General features: G+C 36.1%; 1 protein-coding gene across 4 annotated transcripts; it reads right to left on the bottom strand.

The window, feature by feature from the left end:
- Positions 1-8,842: 8,842 nt before the first annotated feature.
- Positions 8,843-12,863, bottom strand: LOC133707294 (uncharacterized). 4 transcript variants are annotated; one of them, XR_009845041.1, is made up of 12 exons: positions 12,766-12,863; positions 12,635-12,674; positions 12,482-12,535; positions 11,834-11,861; positions 11,566-11,723; positions 11,366-11,503; positions 10,817-10,903; positions 10,637-10,718; positions 10,397-10,525; positions 10,150-10,307; positions 9,626-9,997; positions 8,843-9,296 (listed from the first exon to the last, which is right to left on the bottom strand). XR_009845041.1 is itself a non-coding variant. In XM_062132851.1 (10 exons), the coding sequence occupies exons 6-10, from the start codon at positions 11,248-11,250 to the stop codon at positions 10,426-10,428; spliced, it is 435 nt and encodes a 144-aa protein (XP_061988835.1). In that variant the 5' UTR covers positions 11,251-11,503; positions 11,566-11,723; positions 11,834-11,861; positions 12,482-12,535; positions 12,635-12,674; positions 12,766-12,863; the 3' UTR covers positions 10,397-10,425. The 4 variants fall into 4 exon arrangements, 3 of the variants coding, with proteins under 3 accessions (XP_061988835.1, XP_061988837.1, XP_061988836.1); XM_062132851.1 differs by lacking the exons at positions 8,843-9,296; positions 9,626-9,997; positions 10,150-10,307 and adding an exon at positions 11,026-11,128 and having other exon boundaries at positions 10,817-10,941; positions 11,226-11,503; XM_062132853.1 differs by lacking the exons at positions 8,843-9,296; positions 9,626-9,997; positions 10,150-10,307; positions 11,834-11,861 and adding an exon at positions 11,026-11,128 and having other exon boundaries at positions 10,817-10,941; positions 11,226-11,503.
- Between the last annotated feature and the right edge of the window lie 412 nt (positions 12,864-13,275).

Raw genomic sequence — 13,275 nt, 5'->3', positions numbered from 1 at the left:
CTGTTAGTTCAAAATTTAAATTGTTTTTTATAAGTTAACGTGCGTATAAGATTATTGATGGCGGTGTGTGAGAGCGGAAAGGTGGTCGATGACTTCCTTGGGGATTAGCCACCCTTAAACCTCCGGAGGGTTAGCTACACCGGTCGGACGGTGCGCAATCGCAATGACGACACAGTTCCGTGTGTGTAGCTAGTGTGTTAAGTTTGGCGCTCTGTGACTGGTAAGGTCAAATATTGGTTCTACGGAACCAGTCCATTAGGTAAAGCGCACGTAGTTTTCTAATCATGCATCGGGTTTTTTAAGTTTGTTGTTCTCTTAAATACTTGGTTTAAGCATGTTTTCATACTGGAGCGCTCCAAATACTTGTTTGTTGATTTTCAAACCTAGTCGAGTTAGGGTTCCTGTTGAGCAGCGAGGACGAAAGCTCACCCCTACAACAGTATGGATGCAGGTACTGTGCACTGGTGACGGGACAGTAGCAGAAGGAGCTGGGTGTGCGGAACAAGTTCGATAATCATTGTTTGGATTTCTATTCTAAATACTACTTCGCGATCTTCGTGTTTCAGAACTTGTTGTTATCTAGTTTCGTGTCAAATTTAGTTGAATTCTTTTCATTGGAATTCGTACCTCATGCTAGCTTTTATCCAAGTTCTGGACAGTTGAAATAAGGTTTAACAAATTCAAGTTTTTCACCTCAAAAGTATTTGTAGCTTTCGCTTTGTTTCTACAAAAAGTTTTTCAACCAAAATGCCTAGCGGTCCTCTAGAATGTAAATCGAGCGTTCGGTTTATGTTTTAGAGATTCGCGGCATTGTGACGTGCTTAAGCTGGTGAGGTGCAGCTTGAGGCGTTACAAAAGCCCTACCCAATCTTGTATGGATTGTTGTTATAATATGATGTGATGCAATTTTCTTTAATATGCCTACATGCTAGTTCAAGAGTTGAATACATATGCTTAGACTTTACCACTTTGAGTATGTGTATTTGCTATGTCATGATATAATGTTTAGAGATTGGTAACCTTTGAATGTTAAAGCATGAAAGCACACTAGGTGTGCATGTAAGGGTTGTGAATTACAATCACTTAGAGATAAGCTTGGTTGGTTTGCATGATTTCTTCATCTCCAAGCTTTATGCACTTAGGGTTATGCACTAGATACCTAACTAGATTGAAATATATGACTTCAGTAGTTAAGTATTACACCTCAGAGGGATTGCTTGATATCACAAAGGGATCATGTCCCTTGTCATACCCGAGAGGGATGCAAGGAGAGAAATTGGTTAATTAATTTTGCATCATTCATATTGAACTGCATCAATACTTGTAAGGACGTTAGTGATAGACAATCTAAATACTAATTTTCATCCATTTTATCACTAGTTTATTTTAGAGTAATTTAATTTATATTTGAGCATCTAGTTATTTTCAATTTAAAACTACATTCAAAAACCAAAATCAAATCACTACTCCATCTTGCACATTATCACCATGAGCCTAGATTTCCTTGTGATTCTAGGTTCGAGATTGTACATTTGCATATTTTAGCTCTCCTTAGGTTCACACCCTTGCTAGTGAAAGGAATCTAATCCTCGTGGGTTCGACAACCTTTCTTAAATCCCTATACTATTATTTGTACCCCTTATACTTAAGAGTGACTATTTGGCTAACATTTATTAATTGATGCTAGTGGCTGGGATTGTGAATATGATCATCTCTCAGTTTATGTTTTAGGTTGGGTATGATGGCAGAATGATTTTGGGTTTGAGAAATCAGAGGATATAGGGCAAACGGTGTGACTTAATAGCAAAATAGTTAAAATTAAGTTTTATATTACATTTTAATAATAACATAGGTGTCAAGACTTCATTGGATAGTTGGAAGAGAGGTGAATGAGGAGGTGAACTTAAGAATTATACATAAGCATATATACATCTCTTTCTCTCGGTCTGGCGGCGAGCCTTTCCACTGTCATTGGATGGGTCTGTGTAGGCCCCGTGTGGGTCTTGAGTGTGCCGGATCCCTCAAGCGACATCTGGTTCCGATTGGGGGGATTGCGATAGCTGGTAGTGAGATAAGGAAGGGGGAGATCGAGGCGATTGTCAGACTTTGGTGTGTCCTGCGATGGTCTGGTCGACGGCGTGGCATGTGAAGCGAGTTTAGAGCCTGCTGGGTGGTGCCCAAGCTGTGGTGGCGTGGCTGGGGTCTGATCATATCAATCCGATCTGGGTTAGTTCTTTTCAATCTGATCTGGGGTTGGATTTGTTTGGCAGAGGCTGTGCGTTTCCACGGTGAGTAAAGGATGGAAGAATGATGTTGGGGAATGCTGTGGTCATGGCGCTGCGGATCGGGTTTGATCAGATCAATCCGATCTGGGTTGGGTTTCTTCGATTTGATCTGGGGACGGGTTTGTTTAACATGGCCAACACTGTTCTATGGCGCAGTAGGGAGGGTGGATTGACGATGGCGGTGGTCAGACTCTGGCGGCGCGGTATAGTTGGTGGTCTGTCGGCGGTGGCCATGGTAGGGTTGGCCGGGCTTGACTGGCAGCTTGGATCTCCCTTGTTTCCTTGGTGGAGGCTTGGGCTTATTGGGCCTGCCCTGGGCTGGCTTTTTTATTTTTGTTTTTAATTTTATTTATTTTAGTTGGTTAGTGTTGTTTCGCCTTTGGTATGTAATAAGTTCCTACATGTATTTTGTAGGGCTCGTCAGGCTAAATGCTTGTGTGTGCACTCAAAGTGCCTCGTCTGGCCTAACGAAGCGATGATCAATTGTTAAATGGTTGACCTCCCAGTGGCAAAATAAAACTAAGTGTTGTCGGAATTATTCTCCAGCGGCAACATAGTAGGAAATATGAGATTTTAGTAATGATGCTTCGTTGTAATCAAAATATCTTTCTTGTATGTCACCGCTATGTCAAAGTAAATGGAGTAGCCAGTTGTGCACTCTTTGCTAATTGGTGCTTGTTAAAATACATGTATTTTGTAGAGACTCCTGATATCATTTCGGGACATTCTCTAGATGTTTATTGTAATAAGGGATTTAGGCTTAATGTCCTCCCTTCTTGTATTCGACAGTTTCATTAATAGAGGCTTGAGGGCAGCGACACCAGCTCGATCTACCAGCAAAAAAGCCATTAGACACTGATTCCAATCCGTGTCCTTCAAAAATGGGTTGGTAAAAGATGGTGGAGGAAAGAAGTGTCCTTCAAAAATAAAATAAAGCTCACAGGGAGGCGTAAGAGAAAAGCAGAGCTCTCATGAGTTTATTACTAATTTTCTTTTTGGTAAAGACCAAAGCAACGCCCGTGCCAATACTTTCACATGGGCATCAGTCAATGACTCAATGCTTTCACACAGACATCAGTAAATATTATCTTAATTGTACAGATGTCTGTATGTATAATTATTGTCATGAATATCAGTGTAAGTTAAAATATATTAATTTAACATCTCACACTGATATCTGTGGGTTCTTTTTAAACACACACACATCTGTACATATAATTATAATAAATATTCTTGTGGTCCCAGTCTAGCATATTACATACAGATATCTGTGTCAATTAATATTTTCACACAGATATCTGTTTAAACTAATCGTTTATACTGATATCTGTAGTTAATTTAAATCAGTATGATTAAAATCAGTGTGCATTGTTTGTTTTACTCTACTTTTTATATGTATCTTCAACCACGAGAAGAAGAATGAATCAAAATCACATAATATTGCTCTCTTATGAGTAGGTCTCTCCTCCACCAAAATTAATGAGAGGGTTGGTTCTCTATCTTGATATGTTGCTGGAATCCCTTTGAATTTGCTAAAAGAAGTCTTTCAAGGGTTTAGGGTTGGAAGATCAAACAATAATTATATCATAATATTCACTGAATTTAGTTTAAGAAAATTTCAAATGATTGTTTTGAATTTATTTTTGTATTAAATTATGGGCTATCTATAGAAATCATTATTTTTACTTAATTGTTTTAGGTAAATTATAAAACTATATAGGTAATATAAGGAAATTTCGGGGAAAAAAAAATTAATTGAATGTTATATTTGGGAAGGTAAGAATAATATTTTTTTTTTTTTTTTTTTTTTGTCCTTATTTGTCTTTTCATATGACTTGATAAAGTTTATTAATAATTGAAAAAAGTTGGAGGTCCAAATATCAAATTTGGAGGTCCAACTAGAACCACCCATAAAAAAAAACAAAACATATACTTCAAATTTTAATCTTAATGTGTCTCTTTTTTTTTTTGAACGATCTTAATTAATATGTCTTTATTCATAATTTTATAAGATAAATATGTAATCCAGTACGATCTTAATATGTCTCTATTCATAATTTTATAAGATAAATACGTAATCCAGTAAATCAATGGATATGCATGATTGCATATTTGCAATTTTGCTTGGGGTGTAGTAAGCAATTACTGCGGCAAGATTGACCTATCTGTACCAGAATATCGACTACGATAACAAACTCATATCTCGATTTGTTTAATTCATGTCAAGCTAAAATATTCTTCTCAAGCAAAATTTAAAATCTCAACATCGATCAGCACCAACAATAAAATCAATTCCACGGACTCAATTATACCAGAAATTTCCGCCCGATTCACTTTATCATACTATTGTATATCTTCGTTTGAATGTATATATTTGAAACTTATCAAATTTTTTGATAAATAAATAAATTCTTACTGTTATGGTTATGAAAATATTGGAGTAATTATATGAGAAAATATATGAAGGTAACGTAAATACTATGTACTTTATAGTCTCAATACTGATTGTTCATATGTTATGATATGAATATACCACACCAATTTGTTATGTACAGATGATGAGATTTAATTGATACAGAGACAATTCCAATAGACTTATTGGAGGGTTTCATTGGCGTGCATCCAGAAATTCCTATGAATTCGCCAATTATGAGTTGGGCACTTTAACCATTCAACCATGGATGCTTAGCGGGGAGTTTACCAATTTTTGTGATAGAAATCACAGAATTGAGTTTGTACGTACGTACCCATTGATTCATTCGAAAAATGGTAGCCGTTAGTAATCCCATCCCATCGATAATCATACGCTCTTTAGTAGTTAGTAATTTTTCATAGAATAAGATTCAAGAAAGAAAAAAATAATGTATTATATGAAATGGCAGTGGCGGTTTGGCAAAGCATTATTGCGGTGGAAGCTATGAATGTGACAAGTGGAGACACTTTTTACTTCAGCATGCGGTGAACGTCTTGGAGGCAGATGAGTTAAGGCTATTTATTATAATTTTGTGGATCAACTGGAAAGAACGTAATGCATTGTTGCATGGGGAGCATGCAAAGCCCAGTAATGTATTATATGAAATGGCAGTGGCGGTTTGGCAAAGCATTATTGCGGTGGAAGCTATGAATGTGACAAGTGGAGACACCCGTGGTGGAGCAGTTCAACGATGTGGCAGTCGCTGGTCTCCTCCATCTCCAGGTATATTTAAAATGAATTGTGATGGGTCGGTGTTTCCTGGAGGGGCTCAGGTGGGCGCTGGGGCTGTGTTCAGAGATAATAGAGGTCGTTTTGTTGGTGCGGTGGGGCAGCGCTTGAGTTTTAATATTCCTCCCCGCACTGCAGAGTTATTTGCAATTAACATCGGCCTGGAGTTTGCTTTGGAGAAGGGCTGGTCAGCTTTGGTGGTAGAGTGTGATTGTCTGGAGGTAGTGAACTTGCTTTCTAGGGAGGAAGAGTGCATGTCAGCGGATGGGGTTGTTGCATGGGAAGTCCAAAGGTTGTTGGTGAGATTCCAACATGCAAGGATTGTGTTTAGTCCTAGAGAGGTGAATAGGGCAGCTCATATGGTTGCTCAACATGTAGCCCGGGTTGAAGGGCGGATTTGTTGGTTAGGGGTTGGGCCTCCTTGGCTCATGCAAGTCATCGACGATGATGGTCCCGTAACTAGTAGTGGTAGAAGGGATGGCTGGTGTAGAGATAGCTCTGCAATTTTGATTTCCAGTGTGTAATTTTCTTTGAGTTATTCAATAAAAGTTCCCATTCTCAAAAAAAAAAAAAAAGAAAGAAAAAAATAAAGACCTTCAAACATATTATTGACCTGTTGATAGATTCAAGAAATCAAATTCTGAGTATTGATGGGACTTGGTAATACCTAACAAGCAAGCTAGGGTTACAATTGAAAAAACATGATTAAGCAGCCATATCTGAGATTGTTATGCCATAGAACGCTAACGAGATCAGCGTCAAAATGCCAATTATAACAAGATTCATTAGAACGACTTCAGTAGGTGGTCTATAACTTAGAAGTGAGTTCTGCAATTCTTCTCGAGTTACTGGCTCTGGCCGAGTTCTGATGGAGGCAACAAAGCGGTCATATGAATTTGGAAGTCCTTTTAGGACGTAAGAAACAAATTCAGAATCATCAACAGGCGACCCTGCCGCTTCGAGGCCATCGGCGATTTCTTTAGCTATTTCTAGGTATTCCTTCGGCTCCAAGAACAAACGTCGTTTGGGTTCGGACAGTTCGCATATGTCCAAGTTTTTTAGACGATCCTTGAGCTCAAGGAGACGAGTTGTTGCATTTTCAGCGAGTTTCGTTTCCAAGTGCAACCATAGAGCTCGTCCACTTGTGAATTCTACTGTGAATCCTAGTATGCTCACAGATAAACTTGAATTGATCCAAGTCAGTAACGTTTTGTCCCTCCTGATCCAATTTGTATAAGCTGGATTTTCGCTTTCTTTCTCTTCAGTCAAAAATTGTGGTGGACACTGCTCTCTTCCTTCGGCGAGATCTAACATGTCAGAGGCCTTCAGAACTGAGATGAACAAAGATTTCCACAGTAAGTAATTCTCCTTGGTCAGTTGGATTGGCATAAAGGTAGAAATTTGTAGAGCAACTCGAGGTTGGAGAAAGGTTGATGATGAGTCGGCAGGATGCGATAGTGACTCTTCAGTCATGTTGTTTATCTTTAAAAACAAAGGAAACAAAGAAATCTAAAGCTGCGTGCCTGCGTCTCTATGATTCCATTTGTGTATATATAATGATACACGTATGTGAAAACTGAAGAGTACGAATCACACTAGAACTAATCAACTACATATACAAGAATACGACTCACATTAGAACTAGTCAACAAAAAATAAAATAAAAATAGGTTACTATTCCAAACAATACTCGAATAAAACTCCTTAAGCAGGGTTTGGATGATTGGATACGCCTGACATTAGAACCAAACATCCACTCGACTCTAACTGTACGTATTTATGATTATTGAGGACATAAATTTTTTTTTTTTGATTGATGATTATTGAGGACATAATTAAGCTACTTGCTTTTTTTAGTTCAACTTTACGATATTTTCATTTTTTTCAGAAGAATTACGATATTTTTATTTGACATAGATATGCACTTAAACTGAATATTAAAATGGTTTTTAAGGTCTATAATAGATGTTGAGTCATTTATCCTGTCGGTGCATAAAAAAAATTTCGGTTAATAAATGATATATGACACCTAAATAAAGAGAGCGAGGAAGCTCTATTATTTTTAATTATTTTGTGTAATTTGTAAATTTACTCAAGCAACAGTTGGTTCTGGATAGACATCCTCCATTTGAACTAAACTCTTTCTGGTTAAAGATAGGAATTCGAAGATAAAGAGAGAAACAAAGAATATCACTACTAGTGCGTGACTCGTGGTTTTTTTAGAATTAGGACCAAAAAAGAAAAAATGATCAACCCGTAGAAACTGTCAGATAGCAAATTTTGAAGGTTGGTTCTTCCCAGAATTTTTGATGATTTATAGTTTGTATAGAACTAAACCGTGTGTACGTTGTGCCATTCAATTTCGTTATTTATTGGGGTTCTGATTTGGGTTGCTAACTCAACGATAGAGTGCTCGGCTTTAAAGTGTTTGGAACCCATATGTAATTGTTTCAATTATCAAACAATGCCTAGTCTTACTAAAACGCTCTAAAGAACTTATCAATATTACAATCTATATCATTGTTTTCCTTACATTTTTTTTTTTTTGACAACTTTGTTTTCCTTACATTGAAAGATGACTAATTCATTCGGCCTTTTAGGCCACTTGTAACCCAAAAAAAAAAAAAAATGACCGAAGCCATTCATAATTATGAATTATGTAATTTTTTGGGTACATATCGTATTTCATGAAAACACTAGCAAATAATCTATAATTAGTAAAAAAAAGTTTAATGTGTTTGAGATTTTTAGTTATGAGATGTTAGATCGAGATTAAAGCCAAATATATGAAATAGTGGATATAGTATCTTAATTTAAAAGTTTACTAGCAATAGTTGCCCGCGCGTTGCTGCGGGAGTATGACTTGATTCTTTTAGTTTCTTGTGGGAATTACTGATGTATAATCGTAGACATGAACTTGTGGAAGTTATTTAGGTTATGCAACTCAATCTCGGAAACTCACCAGAACATGGAAAGTAGTTTGATGGATTTCTCTCAGACGGAAGTCAGATTTTGTGGGTTTGATTATATTGTTATCATAAATAGGTATATCTGTTACTGTAGAAAACTGTTCCGTCCAAGTCAGGCAACAAAATTTTGGTAGGATTGCCTCATAATCGTACCCAAAATTACCTGGCTGGTTTGGATGGACCAGTCCTCAATTGTAGGAGATAGCACTATTGATGAGAACGATAATCTGGAATAATAGACTATACAACGAACAGAACAAAGGACAGAGATAGAATATGGAATAAATGATATCTAAAAAGCATACCAAGATTGTAGTGGCAAAACATACACCAGGCGTTTAATGTGATATGATATGTAATAAAGAACTGTATTGTAAAGATGACAGTTTATGAAGAAATGGAATTTAAACATTACTCACAAATTACTACATATAGTTAAGTCAATACAGTACTGATAGAGTATTTGATTCAAAGGAAGCTAGTACAACCGAGCCCGAGTAGCTGACACTGGTTGTCCAAAAAATTAACTGCTTCCATTGTTCAAAGATCATTAGATCTGTGTTATCACTGCTGAAACAACTGGAGCTAATTATCAAAAAGTTGGACTGGAGTTTGAGCAAAAAATTAATACCTCCAGTTCCCAAAAGATCCAGTTGTTTCGCTGACTATAGCTGTACACAAAATGGAGTCAGCGCAGGTATAATTAGATAAAATAAGTTACAGCTGTACAGAGGAGCAATTTAGATTCAGTCTGCCTTTTCTTTCTGAAGTTGTTCTTTGCTTGTTGATGATGACACTGATGATGCCGATATCATTGCTCCACGCTTGGTCTCCTTCTCACTTTAAATCAAAGAACACGTCGTTATTATTTGTAGAAATTGAAGATAGATCAAACAGTATAAGAAAACATAGGCACTACTGCAGAAGGCAGATTAATGCAATCACTTTATCAAAGTCATATTATCTACGTAGAGTAAATTAGTTGAGTATTTAGTTGTGAGGAATTAATTATAAGGTGTGGCACGTTGACTACTTTGAACAGATTATATGGTTTTCATAATAAAAAATGTTAAAGAATTAAATCACGAATTTATAGCAGATTTATAAAACTGTATGCAAAAGTTATTATCACACGTAAAACAGTGAACTTGAGATTGACTAATGCTTACTTCTTGGCTTTTTTCTCAGGCTCTACGATGCACAAAGCTTTTCCACTTGCTTCAATGTTTCTTTTTCCTTCAGTTGGAAGCCGCTCCAGTGTTATAGTGGTTGGGGTTTGTTCCACCATTGATGCAAAGGATTGCTTACTTGGGAAAATGTTTCTGACCATCAGCTCGCTATATTGATTGACTGTGATTTCAAAGAGATAGGTTTCATCAGTTGTCTTCTTAATCTCTTCTGGTAGTGTCTGCTCTGTTGGATACAGTCTTTTGTTCACCAAATCTTGGCAATTGATGCCAAACAGCTGCTCTGCCTGTCTCCCCATCAGAATGAGCGTTGCTTGATTATTATCATCTCAAATGGTGACATAAACTTTGTAACTGCAGGCAAAAAGAAATGTGTTACATTGAATGTAAATTTCAACTAATTACGACATGGACTTCCTTTAAATGAAGTTGGTTTTCATTAAAGTTGTAATGTTCTTATTAGCTGCACAATTAATGTTTGGAAATAAGGTTGTTAGTTGATTTACCATGGCACAGCTATTTGCACATCATGTTTAGGACAAATTAATTCACCACTTTCCTCTCTTTGCTTCAGTTGTTTAAAACACTTTGAACAGCCTCTATACCACCAACCATTATGGACTGTAAACCGGAGGATCGAAGCAGTGCAATACACTGTTTTATTCTGTAATGAAAAGTGCAAACACTTAAGTAAGATATTTTTACTCAAATATGTAATTAGAGGAACGTAGAAATGAAAATTATTTGTCATACCATGTATATATCTGGATCCATGTGTTTAATTAAAAGACCGACTTTGTTGTTTTGTCTTTCATCTCTTCTGCTGTTGGCCGTTTGAAAGGTACAGGAAGTACTTTCACTTTGTCGCCTGCTTTCGAGAACCTGGAATTTGTTTACACTGTGGGATTAATATTTTGAAATGGCAATGCTGGAATTTTGACTTTAGATGAATGATTTGACTGATACAGCAATGTTGTAATAAAAATGACTCACTCAGCTTTGTATTCATTTGCTATTGGAATATCTGGATTGATGATGATGCATGTATGGCCTGTTGTTGCTGCTGTTACCCGTTCTGTAAGTTATAAAAATAATTATATGTAGTTGTCAGCTGTAAAAATAATCAGTCAGCTGTAAAAATAATCAGTATCATTGTTTTTAATTAATGTTTACCTTGGAATTTGGTCAACCTTAAACCCGTGAATACAGCGAGCACTGGTGGGGATAACTGTTTAACTCTTTCCATATCAAACTCTCTAGCTATGTCACCCCAGAAGGTAATTCTGATATCCTCCCTCCTGCATTTTTCAAAAGGTGGTTTTCAATTTCTTGTCAAAGCATTGAATATATGTAATGGATCAAGTAATCTGGAAATAACGTACCTCAAATTTTCTACAAATATTTCACATTTTGATTCCAATTTTCCAGTGTCTTTGACAGTAACTTGATGTTCTGGTATCAGTGATTTGATACAACCGTAAACATCTTGCATAAAAAATAAAAATAAAAATTGTTAGCATGATTTGACTTTTAATATAATGTATAAATTTAGAAGTTGTTTATTTAGAACTGATAAACATACCCTTAAGTACTGTCTGAGTCCTCATCTGGTTCTCCAAGTTGTCAAAATGAAGTAATTAAGTTAAATGAATGCTCTGGGATTGGAGGGAATGCATCCATTACAGGCTCAAACTTTGTTGACTCATTGAAACACACTTCTACCACGTGACCAGCAACTTTATATTTTGATACAGGTTTTCGGTTATAGAAATTGGTAATGCCATACACCTGTCCTTCTTCCATTTTGTTGGACATGTAAGGATAAGCAGATTCCGATATTAAACCGTGAATAGCATGTGCCTGCACAATTTAATTCTGTACAATTACAATTATGGTAATTGTAAAAAGAAAATTGTAAAAACCTTGCCTCTTCGTCGACTAACAGATAATGGAGGCCATCGTATATGTCACTGTTATACTTTTTCGGTCTCCACAGTCTGGATGCACAAACTCTGATTTTGAAAGTAATCTGATACAGTCTTATGTGACGAAGCAATGTATGCTCTATGTTTTGTTCGAGCTGAAAATGAGAGGGAAACTGTATTAGAAGAGAAGGTATAAGTCGTGAAGGCACTTTGTTTCAATATTGTTGACATTGTTCATAGATTGATATTTTTGAAAGGAACTTACTTCCATGATTCAACTGTCTACAGTGGACCTGCAGAAGTGCATAAATAAGAATCCCATTGAAATAAAATAATTGTAAGTGGATTCGAATGAGTTTGCATTTAAGGTTCAAGTACAAAAAAAGAGTCTTGCTGTCATTGAAAAAAAAAAAAAAGAGTCTTGCTAATTTGAAGGCACAGAACATAAAACAGTTCAAAGTGTATCCAAATGTCAGTAAGAGTGTATAATATGTCCATGTACGTAGTTCAGAGGTAAAGTTGAATTCAGGAATCAGAGGTAAAGTCTACATTAGGACTGAAAGTTGATTCAAGTTGAAAAAAAAAGAAAAAAAGAAAAAAAAAAGGAAAATTTAGTTCTATGCAATTAATTGTATGCAAAGAATCCTGATATGTATAACTTTTAGGTTTTCAGTTCCATTTTACTGCTTCAAAAAAGAAAGTGAAAAAACAAAGGCAAAAGTAGTACTATAACATCAGAAAAGAAGAGATCAACCAAAAAGAGCAGTCTTAGCCCTCTCCCTTGTTTCATAACCTTAAACCATATATACTACTCTTACACTTTTTAAAATATTTTGATTGAGACAGAACAAAAGAGTGTTCAACAAAGTAAATTATCTGCAGTGAACAAAGTCTGTGGATATAAAGGTCATACCTTGTGTATAATGCACCAAGTTGTTCAGATCCGAAACTGTAGAGTGAACAAAGTCTGTAAAATGTAAAAACTAATATCATCTAACAGAATCAAAATTAGAACAGAAGAATATTGACAAAAAAAACAGGGATAAAATTTGTTTTTCACTACAACCTTGTTATCTCAGATTAGTAGGCAGATCCAACTTTCGGAGCTGTTTCAAAACAAAAAGAGAGATCAGGATTGGGACTCTCGGAACCCATTAGTTTATCAACAAAGATGACATTAAATAAGCGAAATCTCACCAAGCCTGATGTCGATTTTGACGAATAAGGATGTTGTCGGCTGAAAGTGGGTGCTTCTCGAATTGGAATGCTACTGCAGATGCTGAACCATGCAGGGCAAAAACGTAATCCCAAATTGAATCCCTTTTGTCCGGTTCTGGAATCTGGAATCATCAGGATGCTTCATTTTGTCTGGATGCAGGAACATCATTATCATCTGCACATGGTATTCTAGCTTCAATCTACTTTGTAGTTGGTATTAGCTTTCTCACTATGTACAGAATGTCCAATTTTTACTTCAATTGCATAAGTGAATGAGCTCTGGGTGTTAGGCACCATAAGAGATTGACGTTGCTTTCAATATGTGGATTGTCAGCAGATATTTCATTATGTTCTCCCTTCTTATATCATTTAATTGATAATTAATAATTATATAACAGAAAAATGTGAATAAGAGTTATAACAAAGTCAATTCTTGTTATAATGGGATAAATCGAAGTCTACTAATATATAATGGGATGAGTAAAATGT

Source organism: Rosa rugosa, chromosome 4 (genome assembly GCF_958449725.1).
Source record: "Rosa rugosa chromosome 4, drRosRugo1.1, whole genome shotgun sequence".
NCBI classification, from domain to species: Eukaryota; Viridiplantae; Streptophyta; class Magnoliopsida; order Rosales; family Rosaceae; genus Rosa; species Rosa rugosa.
This window is presented reverse-complemented; position numbering and strand designations above follow the sequence as displayed.